Below are 25,377 nucleotides of genomic sequence, written 5' to 3' on the forward strand. Positions count from 1 at the left end.
CACCAAAGATGATCGAGGATGGGCCTGCTGGAGGGCACAGCTATGCTGCAGCAATGTGTACAATTCTATAGACTGAGGAGACAAAAAGACACCAGCCGTTTGTCACTAATGTCACACAAGGCTGAGTGGTGCTGAGAATGGCTACTCCATGTATTTTTGCTGTGAACGGGTGAACAACCAAACCAATGTCTGCCTGTAGAGTGAGGCTATTCCACTTAGTAGAGAGACTAGCACTGATCACCCGATGAACCCATACAAAAAAAATGCTTTGAATTTATAATTGGCAGGCATAAATGAGGTGCGTGCATAAAATCAAAACTACACAGAACAATCATTGGAGCATGCGGAGAGTTTGTTGTCTTGATTTAAGAAGCAGTTGTTAAACGTGATGGCTGTAGGTGCATTGTCCAAGAAAACCCTTCACCGAAAATAGAACTGCCTATACAGGCTCTCACCAAGGGACAATGTTTGTAGATTGTTGAAGGCTGGGTTTGAGGGAGAGGCTTCAAAAGAAAAGAGTACAGAGTAATCCCAACAGAACTGCTGGTTATAAGGTTCAGGGTATTGTTGGAGGGGCATTCTTCAGGGGGGATGATTTCAGCTGTTTAATATTTTCATGCGAACTGTTCAGTGCAGGATACAGGAGTATCATTGATGAGGGAGTAAAGAACATCTTGCAGTACATAAGAGAATAGTGGAGTACTTTGGTCGTCCTTACTTCTGGGGCCCACATGGAAGAGTGCCCAGAACTCACTGATGGTGGAAATAACATGAAAATGGTTGATTAGAGTGCATTGTTTGTTCTATTAAGAAATAAAGTTTGATTCTTTAAGATCTCTCGAGCTGGAAAGAGGGCCCCCCTGTACCTTGTAAACATGGGCTTGTCCTTGGGCATTTTAAATGAGTATTGCCAATGTAATGTTACAGATGTTAGCTTGAGTTGTGCAAGGAGAAAGAGCAAAGCAATGAGGCTTGCCTTATTTTTTTACTTGCTGTAGGACAGGGGGTTTAGTCTCGCGTCAGGTGTATCTTCCTAACTAAAGTCTCAAGGCCACTGGCAAACTCACAGGTAGGTTATGTGTTGTCAGAACCAGGATGAATAGGGTCACTGGGAGGTCATGGAAAGTGCAAGATGGGGACAATAGAGTTGGATGCAGGTGACAAAGAGGTCGGAAGGTAGGGAGAGCTTAAATTATATTAGTGCTTTGGAATGTTGGGCACTCCACTGAAGAAAATGAAGCAGCTCAGGCTAATACTGGTTCACCTAAACCTTTTGCACACATATTCCAAAGCTTGTCTTTTTCTTTCTCCCTGTATATTATACGTTCAGTGGGTGGAATGTTCTAATGGCATTATTGCCCGTCTGCCTTTGGCTATACCAGTTGCTAAAGGCCATTTTCCTTGTTACAGGCTCACACCTGTAACTCTGGTTCATGGCCTTTAACAATGATTATAGCCCTTGGCAGTGTGCTATAACGCTTAAATGGATTAGTGGCTATTAAGGAAGTATATGTTAGATGATCACGCTAGGTGACGAAAATACTGTGAGTCGGACCTTTTTCATTAAAGCATTCTTTTTCACATTATTATGAGGCTCATGATATTTCACCACCATTCTTTCTAGGTGGCTGTCTGCCAGCCAGGGTATGAGTCCCAGACTGCCAAGAAAAACGCTACTCAATGAACTTCTCACATCTGCAGTGGAAACATTTGAGATCTTTGCAAATTTGCTCAAACAGAACCCTACACTTCAATTCGCCAACAGAGTCACAAGCCTCTTAACATTGCTTCTAATAGAAAGTGTCAAGAGAGGTAAGGAGGATACAAACTTTAAAAAATGTAGTACACTATATTTTCACTAAGGCAGGTTTCAAAACGACATAAAAAACATCAGGCATTCTTATGCCTGTATGTGCAATAAATATCCTTGTATTTTTAGTTGCACTGCATGATTACATTACATTGACAAGTGGTGGGTGAGTTGCGCTGGGGTTGCATAAAGGGTTGGATGCCTGCATACATGATTGGATTGTGTCAGCCAGTACATTTGCTTTCTTGTAGAAAGTCCTTAATGAAATCCCTTGTTATCTGGTTGCCGGACGTCCTGCATTGAGAGTGCATATATATTACTTCTCTTCATTTTAAAGTACTATTGACCAGTGCAAACGTCGTGGCCTATATATCCTGATGTACTATTTTATCACATTCTAACTCACTGAAAGCTTTTGGAGTTAGAACTGGACACGGCAGATATTTTGGCATGCCCTACGAAGACAGAGGTAATCTGTCATTCACATGCTATGTCCTTGAGGTGCAGTGACTCTGCACTTTAATTCACTTCCCATCATAGTGCACTGAATGTCAATTTTCAAATTGCTAAACTCGAGGAAGACCATTTGCATTGCACTTCTCATGTTGCGAAGCAAGAGCCCTGTAGAGATAGTTCATGAGCACCCACAACTATCTACCACCATGCTGGGGATTTTGCCGTGTATGATCTCCTGTTCTCCATTAAAATACAGCATGTTGATTGGAGACATTTTGGAGGGGGTGCAGCAGTGGCCAGCAAGGCCTTTACGCTTCTCGTTTTGCATCAAAGGGATGTGAGGGTACTTATGCAGGAATATGGACTCGCAGTCCCCAGAGCAGTAGTAGGCTTTGTATCTCTTGGGAGCAATTATCCAGTCCCAGCCAAAGGCTTCGAAGTCCACGGTCAGGGGGTAGCGGCAGCAGTGGGTTTCTGTGGATTGCTCATCGCAGTCCAAGCCGAAGTCTCGCCGGGATCTCTTGGGGGAGTCTGAAATTTTGACTTCCAGAAATGGGTTCTGAGAATTGAAGGGAAAACATGATGAGAAGACATCATATAGCAATGGTGTTGACATTGAAATTATAATATTACAGTGCAAATTCTGTGCTGAAATAGTCTAATTTAAGGAGGATTTCTCACTACATGTTGAAGATGCCACAGACTGCACTGTTGTAAAATGTCTCATTTGAGCAAAGTGAGCTCAAGGAGTAATGGACCTGATGTACTATTCTACTCACAAAGCATGATGTTCATTTTGAACACCAAGTGGTTGGCAGATGGGAACGCAGTTTGCTTCGGGACCTATTTACTGATAGGTCGCAATGCAAATTATCCATTCACAGGGGGGAACCAAAATGACCAGCCGAATGAATATGAATTTGCAGGCTGCACTTTGCGACCCCTGTGATTAGCTGCAAATGTAAGGATGGCCGTCTGCAAAGGATAGCAGACCTGCAGTACTGCATTTCCATTCCAAAACTGAAACTATTTACTCCCATTAAATGGACAGGCACTTTAAAATAAAAGTTTCATGTTTGCCTGGGGAAACATTGGTGGGGACCAGGCAGTGGTCAGAGGTCAGTTTCTCATTTTCAAATCTGTTACAACACCACCTCTGCGGCTCAGTAACTGATCAATTATTTATGACCACCGTTGTGACTTTCAAATAGGTGGGGTGAGGGGTGTCCCTTTTTACATGTCCCCTTTATTTGTGGTTCCTGATGGATCGCAAAAGCCATTTTAAGAGTTGAAAGGAATTTTCTGAATGGTAAAAGGGCTTTAATGCATTGTAAAAAGGTGTTTTACAGTCATAACTCCTGCGATTTTATCCTTTGGTTCTGCAAATGTCAGGCTTTCCGACTGCAAAATACATTTGTAAATGAGGCCCTGAATAATTGGACCAGATTTATCAAGGTTTCACGTAACACAACGCCTCGCAATGCAGCAAGACAACGTGATGTGCTGCGCTGCATGAAAGTGAGAGGGCAGGTATGCACCATATATACTAATAAATGGCACATTCCTGCTCTCTGCCTGCGCTGGCATGCCCTCTGTTGCCTAGTACCAATGAGGGCACCCTAGCGCCATGGTTCAAGGGTACCTGCGTTTCAAGCAGGATTGTTTTTGTGCAGGAAGGGGATACCTTCCTGCACAAAAAAAAATCTCAGAGGCTTTTTGCTCTTTCCAAGTGTGCTGCAGAATGCAATGCAGCCACCAGAATCAGCACACTTAGAAAGAGGAAACAGTGAGGAGAAATAAAGATATTTCTCCTCGTTGTGCCTCCCCTGGGAAGGCATACCATTGTTACGCATACTCAGGTTTATGCCTTTTGGTAAAACTGGGAATGTGCCAAAATGTACGGGTGGATGCATAGGAACACCCACGCTCCACCCATGGACTGCCTTTCTAGGGCAGAGTAATGCAAGGCAGTGACTGCTCCAGAAATTCAGCACAAAGTAATTAAGCTCTAATTTTGCCCTGGGACAAATTAATGTTTATTTTATTATCTTCACATGCTTATCCTGTGTGCATTTCAAATCAGGGAACAACTTCCTAGGAAGACCCTTGACACCACCTGGTCTTTGATTCAGCAGTTGAAAAGATTGTATAGGAGCAGTGGCATTTGCAGTCTTGACCAATCAGTTGCATGCCTATAATAACGTTATTTAACTACTTTCACTGTAGAAGAATGCAAGGGAAGAAATATCAAAACATGAAATAAACATGAAATACAAGAGAACAAGTAAGTGAAAGAAAATGACTTCAAGAATAAGCACTAACAAAGCCAATAGGTCTTGGAACTTAAAGCGTTTGTATTTGCCAATGCTTATATTTTTGTCCAATGCCACTGTGGATTCACAGGCCTTCTATGACATGAATTCTTTAAATGTGTCTTTTTAAAGATTAGAAACGCATTCAAAGATAGCCGTCATCTTTGAATAGGCTTATAATATTTGAACAAACCCATTCAAATATTGTAAAAAAGACTCTTTTTCAATAGGTTTGATCTAGTAATAAAAGCTCATTTTATGGTAAAAGGCTATAGCTGTTATAGCCGAGACCTAAAAAGTGTTTGTTTCGTGGATAAAATCTTGATTTGTTATTAAAATTAGACTGAGAAAGGGGCTGAAAAGCTTCTAAAAGTTCCCACAATGAAAACCTGCATAAATTTGAATTAACCGTTAAACATATCTTTTCCTCAATATTATAGGATTCAACTACCTCCTTATGCTTGTGTCAAATAGCTGGTGATGATGAATCTTCAGGCATTATTATCTAACTTGAAGTATTAATCTTTATTGCTGACTCCGAACTTCTGCCTACTTTTGTGGCTACTGAATCAAGTTAAATTTTTATGGATCTAATGTTATATAGAAACATTTATTTGAATCGAAAAAGGCTGAAGTTGATTGCCTTTTACAACCTCATGCGCATTTCTAGTTAATTTGCAACAGTACTAGGGTCGTTTCTTTTGTTGTGCTTACACATTTTGTAATATTCCTCCTGAGTGAAGCATAAGCAAAACATGAAAATGTTTTCACACATATATATTTAGAGGATAAGAGGACCAACAGTCTTGAAATAACTCCACGTCCTCCATTCTGCAAGCAGTAAGTGTTTCATACCATCTCCGGAACAATCAACCAAATCATTGTACAGCTGGGTAATAGTGTTGGTAGTGTAGAATATTCCAAGGATTCATCTAACCTAGATATGAACTGACTTATTCGGGATACTTGATCTTATACTGTAAGTATAAGTTAGAATTTGAAATTGTGAAACGGAAAAATTATATTTTATGTAAGTTTGCTGAGCTGTCATTTATCTCAAAACATCTATGTCACAACTTTTACATTGTTTTGCTTTTTGCAAGCTATTTTTATACGGTTTAGCAGGTATATTTACTAACCCTTAATTCCAATGAACGAAAAATGTATTTACAAAGTTTAGATGGTTAGTCAACAAATCCTGGTCCCAAAGTAGCTTAAAATGGATACACTCAGTTTTTTCTTACTGTAAAGTGAATTACCCTGCGTGTGATCGATCTTCACGTTTCTGTTTTCCAGGTGTTTTACTTGTCTTTGCAATACTTATGAACACAGCTCAGGGTCTGACCTGGGTACTTGTGTCAAACTATTTAAAAAAACAGCCCTACATGTAAAGTGGTCTGCATGTGAAGTATATAAGGAGAGAAACTGTAGCACAATATCTTCTCAGTCACAGTGTAGATTTTAAAATTTCATTTACGTTAAATGAACGTAAATGTGAAAATTATGTAGTGTTTTGACATGGTCATTCCAAGCTTAAAACTTGCAGTTATGTACCTAGAAAGTGACAGTGCTCAAATGTACTATCATTGAAACACACAACTACTGAAAAAAACATAATTCTGGTTTGGGGGTTTTCTAAAAAAATTTCCTATGAACTTATAGATGTTTTACTTTTCTGTTTCAATCTAATAAATGTATATTTTGATATTATGACAACAGCATAATAGGTACAGACAATCTCTTCTGTTTATTTTACCATTAACCCATTTTGGGTTGGGATGGGCAACCCTAGTGTTTCTCAGGTTCTTCCGCCAGATTTCCTCCTTTAGTTGAAACTCCGAGCGAAACCAGCCCAAACTGTGACACTGAGCTTCCCAGGTTCTCTAAGCAACCGGCAGAGAGAGGCATTGAGGGGAGAACATTTTTCCAGATAATCTTTGCAGTAGTCATATTGGCTTATCCGTAAACAATATTCAAGATTTGATTTGCGTAAATTAAATTTAGAGAGTAAGTAGCATTTGTAGGTAAGTTAACAGTTGATTGGGTTAATCTTTGATTGAAAAGCCCACTAAATGTTAGAGGTTTCTACATATAGTGGAATCTATGAACCACCTCAATGACTCATCTAAAGCCCTGATTATGTATGCAGCAAAGGCGTCCCAGAAGTCCTACTAAGGGTTGTCAATAATGTAGGATAGCATGGGTCTATCTCCAGATCTGAAGGACTGGACTAGACTCCCCCTGGATAGCTGTCATGCTTATTATTTATTTATATATTTATTTTAGTGTTTCTTGGAGCGCAAACTTGACCCGTTAGGGTATCAGAGCGCTTTACAGGAACAAAACAGTATACAATAGGTTTGAAATCACAAAAGTACACAATAGTATAGGAAGGTGTGAGGTGGTGCTGGGTACATAAGGGATAGAGGGTACGAATGTACATTTTACATTATTTCTTATTACTCGTGGCGAAAGTCTCAAAAGTGTACAACAGGGTAGGAGGTGACGGGGTGCTGGGTACCTAAGGGATAGAGGATACGTATGTACATTTTGCATTATACATTTACTCGTAGCGATCATCTCAGATGTCTCTGGGGGGTTGAGGCGAAAATTAAGCGAGGAATTTGCCCATAAGTAAGGTTTTGGCATCTTTTTTGAAGTGTGCCATTGAGGGGATTCTTCTGATGGTGGGCAGGAGAGAGTTCCATCTTCTTGGTGCGGCACCAGAGAAGGCCCGATTGTAGTTTTTTTTCCCAGCAACCGCGCATGTTGGAGCAAGAGGTCTCTGGCGGACCTGGAGTTTCTGGTTCCTCCTTGTTGAAGTATTTAATTTGAAGTCCTCTCAACCCTTGGAAATGAGGAGCCAATTCAGTGAGAACTGAAAGATTCTCTGATTGTGGAAACTACTTTGTACATTGAAGCTTGTTAATTGTTTGCCAAGACTTTTAGGCAGCACTGCCTCACCAAGCTAACGGAGTACAAAACCAAGCACTGATTCCTGAAGTACATGCAATAAAAACGTCCGATCTCTCTCCTTCCATGGCTGAGTAATTTGATTGAGAGACACATAAATTCCACGCTGGTACAGTACTTGGAATCCAACAACTTGCTTCATGTCTCTCAAACAGGATTCCGTCCTTAGCTCGGGACTGAGGCGGCCTTTATGGCTGTAACAGCGGAGGCAAGGAGACTCCTGGACCAGGGCGGCTCAGCAGCAATCATTCTTTTAGACCTCAATGCCGCCTTCGACACTGTTGATCATAATATCTTGCTTGAGCGCTTAAAAAATCTTGGAGTGACAAACTTGGCACTTACCTGGTTCCAGTCCTTTCTAAAGGATCGGTTCTTTCAAGTCTTTGAAGGAACTGTCACATCAAACCGGTGGCCTCTTAGCTGTGGGGTCCACCAGGGTTCTTCCCTGAGCCCCACACTTTTTAACACCTATATGGCCCCATTGGCAGAGATAGTCCTTCCATTCGGCATAAAGATCATCACCTATGCAGATGATACCCAATTGGTTGTGGCATTAAACCACCCTGAGGGATCATCCTGCGCCCTAGGTACCTGCCTAGAGGCGGTAGCTGAATGGATGGATCACTCACCTCAAGCTAAATGGGGACAAGACCGAATTGATGTTTCTGGGTAATTCTCCATCACCCTCCTCGGCACTTATATGGCCGACCTGTCTTGGCCCTATTCCCACCCCAAAGCAGCAGATTAAGAGCCTAGGCATGTGGCTTGACAGTTCTCTCTGTTTTAATCATCAAGCCACTAAGCTCTCTGCTACATGTTTTGGCCTAATGAGAATGTTAAGAAAGATCCTCCCTCTGCTCCTTTTCCAGGCGAGGAGGTATTATGGTGCAAGCCTTCATACTATCCCGCCTGGACTACGGGAACGCGTTGTATCTGGGCGCCCCTCAGTCCACAATCCAGAGATTACAAGTGATCCAGAATTGTGCGGCTCGCCAACTGCTCCAGATTCCTCGGAGACAATCAGCAAAACCTGCCTTGAGGAATCTTCACTGGCTTCCAATTCGGTCCAGGATACATTTCAAGGCCATGTGCCTGGCTCATAGAGCCCAGCTCATAGAGCCCAGCTCATAGAGCCCAGCCATCATTCAGTCCCTGGTCACCCCCTATCAACCCTCCAGGAGTCTTCGTTCCAGCTCCGCTTTTCTTGCCACCCCAAGGAAAGTACGAAGATCCAGATGGGGTGGACGCTCTTTCTCCCTGAATGCCTCCAATCTTTGGAATTCTCTCCCCCCTACCCTCCGAGGGGAACCAAACATACTGGCCTTCCGACTTCACATTAGCATGATATACCTATCTGTCTGTTTGCTCCGCAAGCGCTAGGAGGCCTCAGGGTAGCTACGCGCTATAGAAATCCAATTTCATTCATTCATTCATTTAGTAGTGCATCCGTCTGAGGACCTAGCCTAGCGGGGCCAACTCGCCCCTCGCCCCCCGAAGGAGAGAGAACTTCATCACACAACACACAGAACATTAATCGCTTCCAAGTGCTTTGTGGAGTATACTTTGTCTTTTATAGACTATTATTGATGAGGCTTTTAATTTAATTTTATGCGTTTAGACAATGTGATTTTCATACCAATTGTACAATTTAAATGTTTTACATGTTAAATTGATCCTATTTTTGAATAAACTTTATTGTTTATGTAGATTACTCCTTCTGTTGACCCTGGCCTTTTAGTGGTATTTATTTAATATGTGTTTAATATTTTTATTTTTATCTTTGTCTGGACCCCCTCATCCTAGTCTTTTTCTAGTTGTGTTTTGTGCTTATTGATCTATCTAACCAACAACATCTCTCTTCTGGATAGGCCTTATCATACCATTGCTACCAAGAGGAGAGCCCGGCTCTGTCTTTGAAATGTTGCATTTGGGTGCAGAAACATAGCTAGATGTTCTAAGCCACTTTTTTTTCTTCTTCCCCCAGTTATTGGGCACTTTCTCATAGGCAAATTCCTTTAGTTTTGCATGTGTTTGTTGTTTTGTTCTCGCTGTTTAGTTTGAATTTGTATAGTGCAGCTCAGCCACATCATTCACCTCAAGGCACTTCTGGTATTGAGAAAAGGTTAGGGCATTCTCGTTTTCTTCTAAACTTTAAGGTGATCAGTGTTGATGGGGATGTTTATTGGGAAAACATTCCATTAACAAAGATCTTGGACTGTGGAAAAAAACATCTGCATCCTTTTGATCTACGTGTGAATTTGGAGGATCTAAAGCAGTTCTGGTAGGATAAACACAGCGTCCATGGAGGCAGTTTTGTATTTAAGCCTTTTCTATTGATACATTTCTAAATGAAACCGCGTGGATGGTGACTAGGCCAGCGGATTGAGGTCATTGTTAAGGATATGAAAATTAAAACTTCTTTCTAGCCAGCAGACTTGTTACCATATGTTGGAACATTCGGAAACTGAAACGTGATGTTAGGAAAAGTAAGTTAGAATAGGTCAGTCAATTGATGATGAGTGCAACAAATGGAGGCAAACGTTAGAGTAGCTACAGGTATTGGTGAGATGTGCTTAAAGTGTTTGGTACCGAAAGAGATGGTAATATATTACTAAAGCAAAAGTCATATAATTATGTTCACTAGAGGAGGATTTTAAGTCAGTTGTTCTGCATGCATCACTTACTAGTCCATCATCGTTTCTCCCTTGGTAGGTGATTGGCAGCTCACGACCTGCCTCATCAGAGGCCTTTATCTCAATGCCCAGGTTGGACTCCGGTTGCTTCAGCCAATTTTGCACAATGGATTTCACGTCAATGCTCTGCCAGATGCCAGTGTTGGGCAAGTCGAGCTTCAGGGACCTGATACCTGTAAGCCTTGTGCCATCTCTCATGGGTTTGATGAGCCGCAAAATTTGCACACACACTTTTGTAGGCTTTGGAAGTGGCTTGAGGTAGATCCAGAGCTGAGCCTTCATCACTTTATTGTGCTGGATCTTGGGACTTAGCTTAAAGAAGCAGCATTTCGGTTTTATTTGTAACTGCGTGTAACTTTCATCTAGAATAAGAACAAAAAGAAGAGTTACTGTGAGTTTTCAAGAGATTTGTCCCCATTCAAATGGAAATAGTACAGCTAAAAATTATTTTCTGCAGCTGATTGTCATATTTCATAAACGTTGGTTTAAGAGCCCGTTCGTGGGCCACAGTGCAGGCAGGGGCTACTGTGTCTCAACTGTAGTGGCTGAGCCTGAGGTAATTTGCCCCTACTATCTTTGGGCCTGTCTTCAATGGCTTTGCTAACTGGGCCAAAAACACCCTTTTTGCACTGTCAGGACAGCGATGGCGAGCAGTCACCTCTGAGAGAGGTAGCGTAGGCGGCACGAATTTAGAACTCAACAATCAACAGATAATAATTTAAATGTTGAGCCCAGTGCTGTCATTTAAGGAAAGACGTTTATTTCTTATAGCAGTACTCAGTACTTGGTAACAACTCTCTCATGTGGCAGTTCACCTCTCCTCGCCCCTTCCATGCTGTCTTACCCCCTGGTTGCCCCTTAAAGAATTTGCCCCACAAAGATTATTGCAAAAACACGAAAAAGTGTCGGTGCAGACAACTGATTCAAATGCACTTTCATTCCACTAGCTGGTTTGTTTGAACTTCTACCCCTGACGGTATACAGAGTATGAATTCAGTTATTAATCCCTCACAATTGAGCATGGCAAACTTGGCAGTGTAATTCTGCGGAGGCTGAGCACGGCGCATATTTGTCACTCACTTGGCTTCCCTTGTTGATCCACTGTCCCACGGTGATGTGGGTACTCATGCAGGTGCCAGCCTCACAATGTGGCTCCGTCCAGTTAGTGAAGCAGTGCTTGCCCTGCCTTGGCTGATACAAATACGACAGCACTTGTGGCCCAGTGTTTGCCAGGCGAGCCTCATGGCAGGTATGGCCCTGACTGGGCCCAGTGAACTTCACAGCTGTTGTAGTCGTTCCTTACTTAAACTGTAGAGAGATCAGTAGACCCTCTTCAGCACAGTGTGCTCTTGGCTTCGCTTTTTAACACTATGCTTTCTCTGAGTGTCCCTTCGTGTACAAACATGCAGGGTTTCTTCCCCTGCACAGTATCTCCTCGGACAGGTTCAGACAGACTACTTTCCTCTCTCAACAGGCTTCTAGGCAGTAGGCAGATACTCATATCCTCTAGCAGAAGGTGCCGATTTCAGGTGTTACTCCATGGGAGACTGGCTGTCAGACCAGCCATTGTCATATAGAAGTCTTTCGAGTACTCTCTCAAGCTCTCCCTTCCTTGGTCATGAAGATCTCTGAAATAGAATAAAATGGGCTTGGGCTCCACTTTTATACACATTTTCTAGACGGGGAAGTGAATCCACTGTCTCAAACTTCAGAACCAGTTTTGGGGGGGGTCTCTTTCAAGTGACCTTCTTAGGCTGCTCTACAGACACAGACTTTGGGGCCTATTACATTGTGAGGCGGCCTTGTGTCCGCCCAACACCGTCTCGGAACTAGGACCCACAACCTGGGAGGTGGTGTTAATCCCTGCATCCCGTGGCAGGTACCTCAAGGTGCCTTCCACAGGGTGTAGGGATTAACAGAGGGGCAACTAGGCCCCGAACTGGAGGCCGCAGAGGCAAGATACTCGCTCTTCGACAGGCTTTTCATGTCGGAATGCTCGACATGAAAAGCCTCCCTGATGCCAAGTATTGTAATCTCAAGGGCGTAAAGGCCGTCTTTTGGGATTATGGGCCGGCCTCCGACAGAGCCATCCGAAATGACCAGCCGGTTTAATATCCGACCGCCAGCATTGAAATGCAGCGGTCGGAAATTAAACCGAGATGCGACCCTGAAAGGCTCCAACTGACGGTCGTGCCCTTTCCGGGCCGCATCGTAATTGACCCCCATGTGTAAAGCAGGGGTCTCCAGTGATTCCTATACTAAGAGCTACTTCTGATCAATGAAAACCATCTTGATCTACTGAATAATATATTGATTTGATCAGGGCACTTATAGGTCAGACAACAAATGCTGCTTCTGGAGAACACTTGGTCACATGCAATGTGCTTTAAGTGAATACCTATGAGGGTCCTGAGGGACAAATCCAATTTTGTTCCTTTATTCCTAATTAGAAATCACCTCTGTGAAGAGAGTTTCTTACTGAGTGATATGGTCTTTTGTCTTGCAATACATGGGATGAGCTGTCTTTTTGAGACCCATGTCTCAAAATACTTCTATTATCTGGTCAAATGGTCTAAAGTTAACTGAATCACGTCACAAGCGAGCGAATCAGAAAAGTGTTTATTTTTTTTTTTTTTTTGATAACCAAATTTTTATTGATTTTTCGACACAACAAAGGAAACATTGAGCCTGTCAAGCCGCCACTGTACAAACGCACAACACAGTGCCACCCCACCCCCCCGCCCCCACCCATAGCCCCCCCCCCCGCCCCCCCCCCCAGAACCACATCCTCATACGACATTGCCCAACCATTTCCCCCAGATCCTACGGTATTTCTTAAGGCAGCCCCTCGCCTGATAGAGTGTCCGTTCCTGAGCCGCACACCAGTCCACTCCATCACTCCATTTGGCCAGGCTGGGCGGTTGTGAATGCTTCCAGGCCGCCGCAATATCCCTTTTTGCCACCATTAATGCTGTCATAAGGAACAGCTTCTCAGCACGTGTGCCATCGAGACCATCAGTGATGCCCAGGAGAGTGTGCCTAGGGTCATGTGGCACCGCCCAGCCCAAGACCTCCGTCAGGTCGGCTTCTATGCCCCTCCAGTAGCCCCCCAAGGCCGGACACGACCACACCATATGAATAAAGTCAGCCGGGCCAAAACCGCAGCGGGGGCAGGCCGCGTCAGCAGAAAGACCCGCACGGTGCAGGCGGGCCGGTGTGAGGTAGGCAGTGTGAAGGTAGTAGATTTGAATAAGCCTCAATTTAGCGGAGGCCGTCACCAGCCTAGGAGCCATAAGGGCGTCCCGCCAGTCGACCTCGTCCAGGGGACCCACCCACACCTCCCACCGTTCCTTCAGGCCTTCCCGGGCCGTGGGGGTGTTGTTAATAAGAGAACGGTGTATTCGGGATATGCCCCCCCTCCCCAGGTTGCCCAGCATAACCTGCGCCTCAGGGGGATTGTGGTCCGGTAGCCGAACGTCCAGAGGAGTATAGGTGCGTATAGCGTGTCGCAGTTGGAGGTACTTATAAAATTGAGAAGAGTGGAGGGAAAAGCGCGCCTGCAGTTCCGAGTACGAGCACATGCGTCCCCCCCGCCAGACATCCCCCAGCTGGGAGATGCCGAGCAGGTCCCATGATTTGAACCCCTCCAGAGCCGCAACGTCTCTCAGCCATGTCCCCTGCCAGAGTGGGGTGGCGCGAGTCAGCCTCCCAGTCCAGTGGGTATGGCGAAGCGCCGCTCGCCAGGCCAGGAAGACCGCTTTGGTGATGTCCGGGCAGGAGGCGGGGATGGGGGCGCCGTACAGGCGGTCTAGAATACAGGGGAAACCCAGGTCTTCCAATTCCACCCTATAGGCCGGATCGGACCATCCCCCTCCAAACCAGTCATGAATGACCAGGAGGCGGGTGGCCAAATAGTAGAGGTAAAGGTTGGTCATGCCGAGCCCGCCGTCAAAGGTGGGGAGGCGACACGTCGACAGGGCCAACCTCGGTCTCCCGCCACCCCAGAGAAACCTAGTCGCCAACCCGTCCAGCTCGCGGAACCAAGGCCTCGGGAAGGACACGGGAGTGTTCTGCAACACATAAAGGAACCGGGGGAGAATCATCATTTTGTAAAGGGCCACCCTCCCCAGTGGGTTGAGCGGGAGCGACTGCCATCGCGCCAGGTCCACCTTGGCTTTCTTGACCAAGGGGGCCACATTGAGAGCCCAGCTCAGCTCCGGGAGAAGGGAGACCCAAATGCCCAGGTACTTGAAGGACAACCGACGCAGGGGAATACTGTCCTGCCAGTCGAAGCATTCCCGGGAGGGGTGCAGAGGCACCAGAACCGATTTTGTCGGGTTTAAATAAAGGCCGGAGGCGCGGCCGAAGCGGCTCAAGATATGAAGTGCCCGGGGACCCGAGCGCGCCGGGTCACTAAGATACAGCAGAACGTCGTCCGCGTAAAGAGCTATCTTGTCCGACACACGGCCCGGCCATTCCCAGCCCCGGAGAAGAGGATCCGCGCGGACCAGGGCAGCAAGGGGCTCCATTGCAAGAGCAAACAGGAGGGGCGACAGAGGGCACCCCTGCCGCGTTCCTCGGCCAATCCGAAAGGGCCTCGACAGTGCCCCGTTAACCAGCACTCTGGCACGTGGGCGCGCGTAAAGGACCCGCACCATGCCAACGAACGTGGGGCCGAAGCCCATGTGGGTCAGGACCTCAAAGAGATAGGGCCACCCAACCGAGTCAAAGGCCTTCTCGAAATCTGCAAGGAGAAGGGTGAGATACGGAGAGAGGCGCTGGCGGTGAGCCAGGGCCACATGAAGACGACGAAGACAATGGCGAGTGCCGCGGTCCGGCATGAAACCGCATTGGTCCGGGTGTACCAAGGATGACAGGAAGGGCCGGAGCCTCTGGGCCAGAACCGCCGCGTAAAGTTTGATGTCAGTATTGATAAGGGAGATCGGTCGGTATGCCGAACGATCGCAAGAAGGCGGCGTAGACTTGGGCAGGACCACGATCGTGGCTATGTCGGCCTCCGGAGGGAAGGAGCCGTTCTTGATCGCCGCAGCATAGAGGGCACCCAACCGTGGGACCAGGTGGTCCTTGTAGGCGGCATAAAACTCCTGGGGGAAGCCATCCGGACCCGGAGTTTTCCCCGCGGACGTGCGCCCTATCGCATCCCCAATTTCCTCAGGGGTAATGGGCACCTCCATGCTCTCCCAGTCGCTGGACCGAAGACGGGGAAGCCGCAGGTTACTAGTGGCAAGCAGTGAAGCCAGGGAGAGGTCCGACGCCCGGGCCCGGTATAGCTGCGAGTAATACTGAGCGAAGGCGTCTGCGATTGCCACGGAGGAAGATTGAAGCAGGCCAGCAGAGTCAGCCACCGCCGGGATGATGCGCGAGGCCCTGGGGTACGTGGCTAGCCGATGCAGCAGTGCACCATTCTTGTCTCCCCACCCATATACCCTCGCCACTGAGGATCGCCAGAGGAGCTTAGCCGCGTCAAGCGACCGCTGACGGATCTCCTCCCTCAAAAGTCGCAGTTGCCTAGCCCCGGCCTGATCCCCGGTCCCAGAGAGGGATCGTTCCAGCCGTAGTGCCTGGGCCTCACAGGCGGTGAGCTGCTGGAGCTGCGCCCGGCGGTGCCGCACCACCTGTGCCTTGGCCGCCCCCCTGACGGTGGCCTTACAGGCCTCCCACAGGGTGCCCGCTGAGGAGACCGACCCATCGTTATCGGTAAAATACTGCGTCAATGCGGACCCCACCTCCTTGCGGAGCTTCTCGTCCTGGAGGAACCAGGCGTTGAGGCGCCACATCTGGCGGGCCCCACGAGGGGGGGGGCCCAGACCCAGGAGGACCGGAGAATGATCAGAAATCCCCCGAGGAAGGATGCGAACATCCTGGATGCCTACACAGTCGGCAGGGGGGACAAAGATCGCATCAATACGCGCGTGGGTGTGGTGGGCGGCCGAGGTGTGAGTGTACTGCCGTGCGCGTGGGTGCCAGATCCGCCACGCATCACATAAGCCCTGGGCCTCCGCCCAGCTCGCCATCTGCTTAGCTCGCGCGGCGCGGGGCGCCGAGACCGGACCCGAAGAATCAAGCTGCGGAGCCGAGACAGCATTGAAATCCCCCCCCAGAACAAGAGCTCCCGGCGGGAGATCTGTCAACACCGATGCAGCATAAGATAAAGCCTGGGACAGCCCGGTGGGCGGCGCATAGAGAGACAGGAGACTGAGCGGCCGACCCTCAAGCGTGCCGCAAACGACAATCCCAATCCCTTGGGGGTCGTGAATCGCCCGGGTGAACACAAAAGGGAAGGAGCGGCGCAATAGGACGGCAACCCCCCGCGAGCCGCGCGAGAACCCCGAGTGCCATACCCGGTCGTACCCGTAGCGCGCCAGAAAGGGACATTTCTCGCCCAGCAGATGAGTTTCCTGAAGTAAGAGCACATCAGCCTCCGCGCGCTGGGCGTACTTGAGGACAGCGGTGCGCTTGAGTCTATCTAGCAAGCCGTTCACATTCCAGGACAAAATGCGCACCTGAGCCTTAGATGCTAGTTCTTCCATGGTAATGGTGGGAACGAAGCGCGCTGGGAACGGGGTGGCCAGGGGAAGCCAGGGCCACGGATCTCTCGCTAGGGGAGGCCCGCGGGCAGCGCAGGAGGGCAAGTGACGGCGGCGCGTGGGCTGGCGGTGGCATGAAGAAGCGCGGCGCTACGCTGAGTGGGATGCTGCAGAGGAGGCTCAAAGAAGGACAGATCCAAACCAAACATAACAGTCCCCCGAGGAGGAACAACCCACAAACAACAAACCCCGACCCCCCACCCCCCACCCTACACTTCAAGAACGGAAGCATCTGTCGCCCTAACGAAACCAACAATTACAAGACCCCAAGCCTAAGCGCTCGGGTGTAAAGAGCGTGGTGGACCCCTCCTGAAGCACGGATTTCCAGTGTCTCGTCCCAGGTTGCTGCATTAAAGCGTGAGGATGCAGAGCCCCCCACCCCCGCCAACCGGCAAGGACGCCGCCTCCCCCTGTAGGTGCATGAACAGACTGGAAGTCATATAGCAGGGCTGCGGGAAAGGTCTGACAAGTCAATTTGCACATTGAGGGGGGTTTGAGACCCGGCCGGACAAGGCGACAGACGGCGCCGGGACCCCCCAACCGCCTGGGATGATGTGCCGGAAGAGGCCGAAGATTCCCTCACCCGTCTCCCAGATGTACTCTCAGACCGGGTCCGGGCCGGCGCCGCGCCTCGGCGCTGTCGTGAGTGCGTGCGTTTCCTGCGCCGTGGTCGCTGCGACCCAGCTGCACCGTGGCCCCGGGGCACAGGATTGGAGGACGTCTCACCGGGTTGGCGCAGGGGTCGTTCCTCAGTGAGCCATGTCCAAGCCGCCCTGGGAGTGTCAAAGAACAGTGTCTTGGTCTGGAAAACGACACGAAGGCGGGCCGGGAACTGGAGCTGGTATTGAAGGCCCAGGGAACGCAGCTTTTGCTTGACCTCCGTGTAGGAGCGGCGTTGCTCCTGGACCTCCCGGGTGTAGTCTGGGAAGACCATAACGGTGTGGTTGTTAAAAGTCAGAGGGCCACTCACCCGCGCCTCCCGCAGGATAGCGTCTCTATCCCGAAAGTTGAGGATCCTAAGAATGAAGGGGCGCGGGGGGGCTCCCACCGGAGGTTTGGCCGCCAGCGACCGGTGCGCCCGTTCCACCACAAACCAGGTCGATAGATCGGCCGCCGGCATCCAGGACCTGAACCACTTTTCGAGGAAGTCATCTGCTCGGCCGGACTCGACCCCCTCCGGAAAGCCCACCAGGCGAAGGTTGTTGCGACGGGCGCGATTTTCGGCGTCTTCTGCCCGCCTGTGCAGTTCCTTGGAGTGGGTCGTGAGCTCCCGGACCTGGTCCTGTAGCAAGCGAATGTCATCTTCTGCCGTAGAGATCCGGGACTCCGTTTCGGTAATGCGGGCCGTGGCGTTGCGGAGGTCCTGCCGCAGGAGCGCCACATCGATCTTCACCTCCCCCACCATCCCTTCCAAGGATGTGCGGGAGGCCTCGATGGCCTGGAGGACGACCGCCAAGTCTTTGTTCGGGGCCGGTGCTCCCCCCCCAGCCGCACCCGGCGGATCCGAGCTGGCGAACCGATCAATCCGCGTCTGGTGGGAGGCCGCTGGCGGCTTGGAGCCTTTTTCCTTACCCATGGTGGATCCAGGGAGCACGTGCCGGCCCCGAGGGTGGGCGCAGTGGACCGGCAGGCAGCCCCCACCTGCCAAGCCGAGCCGCCCCCCACACCAGGCCAGAAGTGGGGGGATCCAAGGGGAAGGGGGAGGGCGAAGGCGCGTCCGCTCCCCAACAATGGAAGGCCCAGGGCCCGCTCGACACGGGCCGGGCCGCACCGCACTCGCCGCGAGCCTCGCGCCCCGGTCCGCGACGGTCCTCCGGCTATGTCCAACGCGTAGGCCCAGGGCACCAGGGAACGCCACGTCCACCCAAGGTCCGGCTCCGACGGATCAGGCCCAGTCAGGGCGCGGGAGGAGGGGGACCCCCCGGCCGGCAGCGGCCCCCGGGTAGCAGTGCAGGACAGGAGAGGTCCGATAACTTCGTCCCCACGGGCCAGCACGGAAGCGCCAGGGAACGTCCCCGCTCCAGGCACAGCAGTCGGCCACCAGGCCTGCGGGGCCTCGTCACCCCGGGGCGACCAGAGAGGACAGAGCCAGGACCAAGTCAGCAGGGGTCGGGCCCGCCCCCCTCGAGGCAGCGTCGGCCTAGCACCAGGAGACAGCAGGCACCGACAGCGGCGGGGTCGAACTCAGCCCCCCGAGCCGTCCCACGCAGGCAGCCAATCAATCAATCAATCAGCGCGGGCCGAGCCGCCCGCCGAACAGGATCACCTCACCACCGGGGGGCGCTCACCATACGCCGTCCCCCAAGCTCGCCCAAGACCAGGCACCAGCCCAGGCTCCGCTCCGCCGGTCCTCCGGCCCCCGGCCGGCCTCCGGTGGCTCCGCGGCCTTCGCCCTCGTGATGCGCCGGGGGCTCGATTAGGGGGCACTGCCGTCTTCGGGATCAGGTGGGCACGTCTCAGCTACCGGCGCAGCTCACAGGCTGTGTAGCGCGGCTCCGGCTGCAAGGAATCGGCCGAAAATCGCACCAGGGACGGGGCAGCAGCTCCTCAGCACTCGGCGGTCAGCAGGGGACACCTGGGACAGCCACAGCGGATAGAGGACGGATGCGAGGGGTCAAGCATCCAGGAGCCTCACCTAAGCGCGGCCATCTTGGCTAGCGCCACCTAGCGCTCTCAAGTGTTTATTTTTTAAACAAATAAATTGTTCCCTTAAATAGGACTTACAGCAATAGTATACTTTGTGCGGTAGATGCAAACTTGTTTTCTATAAATAAACATATCCCCACAGCCACCCCTATGCTGATATACATGCCATCAATCATAGAAACAAAAATCAATGCATGAAAGGAAGAAAGTGTAGAAGAAGGAAAAAAGGTAGGAAGAGAAGGACAAAAGGAGAAAAAGATGCAAAGGACAAATGGGAATGAAGTAAAGTAGAAGAAGAACACCAAAAGTGTAAATTGAGAAAAGAGGAATAAATTGTGGAAGATTGGACAGAAGAAATTAGGGAAAATTAAAAAAGAGAGAAGCAAAGGAAAACATCACTCGATTGAGAAAACGAGAGAGTGAAAGGAGAGGCAAAAATAAGGTGTGAGTATGATAATGAAAGGAGAAGCTAAGTGGAAAAGGAACAGAAAGGAGGAAAAGAAAATACCAGGGAAGAGCAATGTAGTAAAAGCGAGAGAGAAGGAAATGAGAAAAAGGTGAGAAGCCAAATAAAGAAGGAAAGCAGAGAGGAGAGAAGGGGACTAAGAAATGGAATAGAGATAAAGGAGAGAACGACAGCAAGAAAGAAGAAAGTGAGAGCAGAAAAGTAGAAATAGGAGGGAATGATTGACGATAAAAGAAGGAGAATGAGATAATAGAGAAAAGGGAAGGAGAGAACAAGAGACAGAAATGAGAAACAGAAGATAAAGGAAAGAAGAGAGAAGGATAAGAAAAAAACAGGTAGGAGAGAATGGGAGGTGAAAATAATGGATAGAAGAAAGAAAGGAGAAAAGGCGGGTGAGAAATGAAAGAAAAAAGAGGGAATGGAGCAAAGATAGAGAGGAAAAGGAGGAGAGTAGGGAAAGGACTAGTGAAATAGAGAAATAGAAGGGAAAAAGGGTGGCTAGAAAAAAGAGAACAAAACCCAGCTCCAGCACTATGCACAGGTGCGTAAGAAACACGCCTGCAAAACTGAAAGTAATTCACATTGGCCTTTTCATTTTAAGGGGTCAATTCTGATGTCGTTCGGAAGGGCTCCGAATCGGATTCGGGTTTACTGAATCCGATCCAGAACGCTTGTTTCCGACCGAATTGTACACACTTCCCAACGACCGATTCCGATGCCTGGAAACCCTTAGGGCTGTCCGAACCAGTTTCGAAAGGCATTCGTACAGGTCGCGTCTTTCAGAGCCGAATCGAACAGCTCTATGGACTCCGAGTGAGCGAGTACGATGACCGATTCGGACAGCCGTTCCGATTCAGTTTCTCCGGAACAATTCGGCTGCCAGAATCTGTCTTTGGGGGCCCCTTAGCAGGCCCCTGGGGCATTCCAAATGGGGCTTGTGGGGGTACCCAAGGGACCCCCCTTTCTAACCATGCACAGTGTAGCAGGCCCCAGGGGTGCCTGCCACACGGTGCAAGGTTTTCCCCAGCCATCCCTTTCTTTAATGAGAGCCTGTGTTCTTGTACGGAACACAGGTTCCCATTGAAGTCAGTAGGAGTCTGGCCGAATAGTATCCAGAAGCATCCGGATACGTCTAAATTGCTCGGTCAGACTCCCCCGATCCGAGTCGTCCGGAAAGCATTCCGGAACCGATTCGGTAGGAATGCTTTCCGAACGACATCGGAATCGACCCCCAGGTGCTGGATGAGTTCTAGCCTGTCACTATGAATGAAGAAGCTTAAGCACAATAATTCTACACTATCTGATGTGCTGTATGTGGCTGCATGGGTATTTTATCCAGCCTCACACAACCAAACACATTTTGTAAAAATTGTGCCTTATCATAGGGCAACTGCATAATTCAAATCGACTGACAAGCAGTTAAAATTTGTGAGCTACTCAGAGGAATTCAGCGAGCTAGTGGTAGCTTGCAATCGACCTGTTGAAGAATCCTGCTGTACAGCTTTTCACAGTAGGTAGCAATGGGGCAGTTTCTAAACTGAAGTATTCACAACATGAACACAATAAAATGTTGAGGTTTCTGCAATTGGCTATCATCAGCTTCACTAAAGCGGTATTCACGGAAAACTAAATGACAGTTCTGAGCCAAAAAGTTCCTCGTCTTGAACAACAGAAACTGCAGTCTCAACCTTCACCCATACCATCTTCTACACAACAGTGCTCGAGAAGTACTAATCAGCAGCTCATCACTAAGAAGCCTTGACATTTCTAAAGGTAGCTCTGGCTCTCCTCTCTTCAGTGCCTGAATCTCCTCCCTCTCTTCAGCCATAGGAATGCAGGCAATACACGGTCATCATCTGAGGAAACTGCCCTCCTCTTCCTCCTCCATCTTGTGCCATGGCAATCCAGGGGCATCCTAAATGGATTGAGCTGTTTCCAATATTCAGACTCGCACACAGAGACTTGGTACTGCACATGTGTTATACACACACACAACACGCTCACATGCAAGCAATATACACACAGGATGTCAGTGCAGATTTCTGGGTATGCGCATAATACCAGAACTTTACATGAGAGGGGCATTAGCATTAGGCCTGGGCTAAATTTCCGTTCCGCTCGCGGAAATTGCGATAATTTGACATTTTCGCGTTCCGCGGAGAGCGCGATAATGTCAAAATTTCCGCATTCCGCAGCTTAGCGATAAAATTTGTTTCTTGCTCGCGCTGTAAAATAATACATTCTCGCGCGCGATCGCCTTACCTGAATCCCCGCGTTCGCCGACAAGTTTTCCCGATCCGGTCGCGTTCTCCACGAGATGTTGGATTGTTGGTAGCCATTTGCGCTGTCTCGCGACAGTTCGCGCCCGCAGTAATGTCATTGGTCGCGCGATCACGTCTTTCTTCTCGCGATCATGCACCGCGAGAAGAGTGAAAACAAGATGGCCGTGCCCGCGAGCAACCGCATGGGTAAGTTGGCGAGCCGCGACCACGCAGAAAATACAGCGAACGGGCGGAAAAAAAACTTACGCATCTTCGCGATATTTCCGCGTGTTTGCGGAGATTTTTAACATTTTTGCGATAATTTGCGAAAGTCACTTTCGCAAATTCCGCCCACCCCTAATTAGCATACACTCGCTGACTTCAGGACCTGGTCGCACTATCACTCTCAAGACGCTGTTTGCGACCATCACAGCTGTATGTGCTCCAACCAGGAAGAGACACTAAGATGACATACTTGGTGCACTCCTCCATGTCACACAACTGGTCCTTGACCTTGCATAGTCAGATACAGGCCTAGGTCTCTGTGTATATGCTTGATTTCTGTGACGCCATTACCAAAATAAAAGTCAGGATTGCAGACCAGCACTCAGGGGATGGGTACACGTGTGTATACCTTGCAGGGGGCATTCCAGTCCCAACAATTGGGATTGGGCATCTGTGTTTCCTATTATGATGGTAAATGATTTCTGAGAATTTTATTTGTAATGGAAAATTAAAAAACCCTCTGAGTTTACTTACAAAACGTGTGAGGAACTTTTCTGCACTTCACTTTTTTCAAAATCAAATTAAATGTAGAAAACATTTGAATAATCCAGACATTTGGCAAATGAGAGGAGACTGATAAATCAGAAGGAATGATAATGTTAAATGGATTTGTTATGTTAAATGTTTTTGCTAAGCATACCTCCGCAAAGCTTCATGGAGCTATTCATGATGACATACCTAATACCACTAAAATGTCTAAAAAAGTGGAAATCTTAAAGCTGACATCAGCATTACCAAGGCATAGGCAGTAAAAAAGGCAAACATGTCAATCTTTTGCTTACTAAAAGCATTGTAAGTTTCATATACACTTTGAGGAAGCACACTATGTTATTGTGCTGTAGCCAGGGATACATTTCTGTCCTCGTAGGAAAGCGTTCTGGTTTTGAAGATGTGCAAAGGGCATTGGTGGCTGCTCATAAAGTGTGGCGTCAGGATGCCACATTATCTTCTTTGCACAGAAGTTTGGTGTTCAGTGTAGAGTGCCTTGTGGACAGTGGTCATGGCATTCAATAAAAATATCTTGTGAACAAGAGATATTGCTTTGAAGTAAAACCTTTTTAAATGAGGAGCAAATCAAGCGGTCTGAGGACTGGTGAGATATGATCTTCTCAGAAGTAGCTGGTGATCAATCTGACAGCAGCATTCCATAGAAGCTGGAAATTATGCAATTGTTTTAGGTTCACAGACAAAATGTCGCCTATGAAAATATCGCCATACCAAAATATTGATTTAAAAAATATCATCATCCTATACTTAAAATGGTAAGTACAAAAATATATAGAAAAAAAATTGTTGTAATCAGTTCTCATTTTTAAATATATATACATTTAAATATTAAATAGTAACATTGATTTGATAAAAATAAAATAGATTTAATATATATTTCAACAAATGTAACAAATACAATTTCAAGTTAAAGATACATGCACTTTGATAATATATATATATATATATATATATATATATCTACTGGCGGTCGCCAGTAGATAGTTATAGTTAGGACCGTGTTTCCATAGGAAATCCGCAACATTCTATTTGGAATAACTTTGGCACCGATTGATGAATCCTCGCGAAATTTTCAAAATAGGTGGGGCGCTCCGCTCCGCTCCTACCCTGAAAGTCTCGGGGGGATTCGTCAAGCGGGGGCTGAGAAAAAAGGGGGGGTCCCCAAACGCGTTTTTCCCATGCAATTCTCCATAGGGACGTTTAGTCCAAGGTACAGCCCAAACGGCTGAACAGAATTACTTTAAATTTGGCAAAGAGGTAGTCCTCAGGTCAGGGATGTGCCTTTTGCATATCTGGAGTCAATCTGTTCATTAGTTCCTGAGAAAATTGCAGTTAAAAGTCCATACATATCTATAGCTGCGCACCGTGCGTGCACGGTGCGTGCACGGTGACGTGCGCGAGCGCAATTCTGATTGGTTGTTAGATGTCAGTAAACATTCGAATCGGTCGAAGTCAGGAAGTGTCGGCCGCCATTTTGTCTCTCGCAGTCTGAGGCAGTGAAAAACAAAGGTGGAGAGCGTGAAAAGGGGGCTGGGTAGACAGTTTTTTTTTTCGAAAACGCGCGGCGGTGCGCACACCGTGCGCGCACGGTACGCACAACGCATCGTGGGCGCTCGGTGCGTGAAGCGCACCGAGCGCCCACAGCGCGCGAAAGGGTGCGCACGGTGCGCGCACGGTGAAGAACCTGAAAAAAAAAAATTAATAAATACATAACTTAGCATTTAAAAATCGTACAAATTCACTTAAAAAACCATAGGTTTCACACACATTATAGTTAGGAATTAGCATTTAAAAAACCTTGCAAATTCACTTAAAAAACCATAGGTTTCACACATGTTATAGTTAGCTGAACATTTCCCTCGTAAAAAACCAATGAAATTCCCCCGTTATAGTCAGTGCAGGCAACTATAACTCACGCGACCGCAATCCTCTGCTGATGATGTCAGATATTACATCACTGATTACATATGTGTCTTTCTGAAAAATAAATATTTGTAATATATGTATAGCTAAAGATTAATGGAAGAAGACATGGGTAAATAGGTATCTAAATACAGTGATGTAATATCTGACGTCATAGTAGTTTTTTAACTAGATGTAGATATATATAATTATTTTTAAGTTAAAGACACATACACTTTAATATATATATATATATATATTCACTTAAAAAACCATAGGTTTCACACATGTTATAGTTAGCTGGACATTTCCCTCGTAAAAAACCAATGAAATTCCCCCGTTATAGTTAGTGCAGGCAACTATAACTCACGCGACCGCAATCCTCTGCTGGTGACGTCAGATATTACATCACTGTATTTAGATACCTATTTACCCATGTCTTCTTCCATTAATCTTTA

The 25,377-nt window shown here is 47.9% G+C and overlaps 1 protein-coding gene across 1 annotated transcript in view; it reads right to left on the reverse strand.

Annotated features, from left to right (window-relative positions):
* Nucleotides 1-265: 265 nt before the first annotated feature.
* Nucleotides 266-25,377, reverse strand: part of MSTN (myostatin) — an 88,070-nt gene continuing 62,958 nt past the window's right edge. The window contains exons 2-3 of the mRNA XM_085648806.1: nucleotides 10,236-10,606; nucleotides 266-2,825 (exon numbers count right to left, since the gene is read on the reverse strand). Coding sequence (XP_085504932.1) covers nucleotides 2,445-2,825; nucleotides 10,236-10,606 — 752 coding nt within the window. The 3' untranslated portion in view covers nucleotides 266-2,444. The remainder of the gene's footprint in view (nucleotides 2,826-10,235; nucleotides 10,607-25,377) is intronic.

Source organism: Triturus cristatus, chromosome 3_2 (genome assembly GCF_964204655.1).
Source record: "Triturus cristatus chromosome 3_2, aTriCri1.1, whole genome shotgun sequence".
Lineage (NCBI taxonomy): Eukaryota > Metazoa > Chordata > Amphibia > Caudata > Salamandridae > Triturus > Triturus cristatus.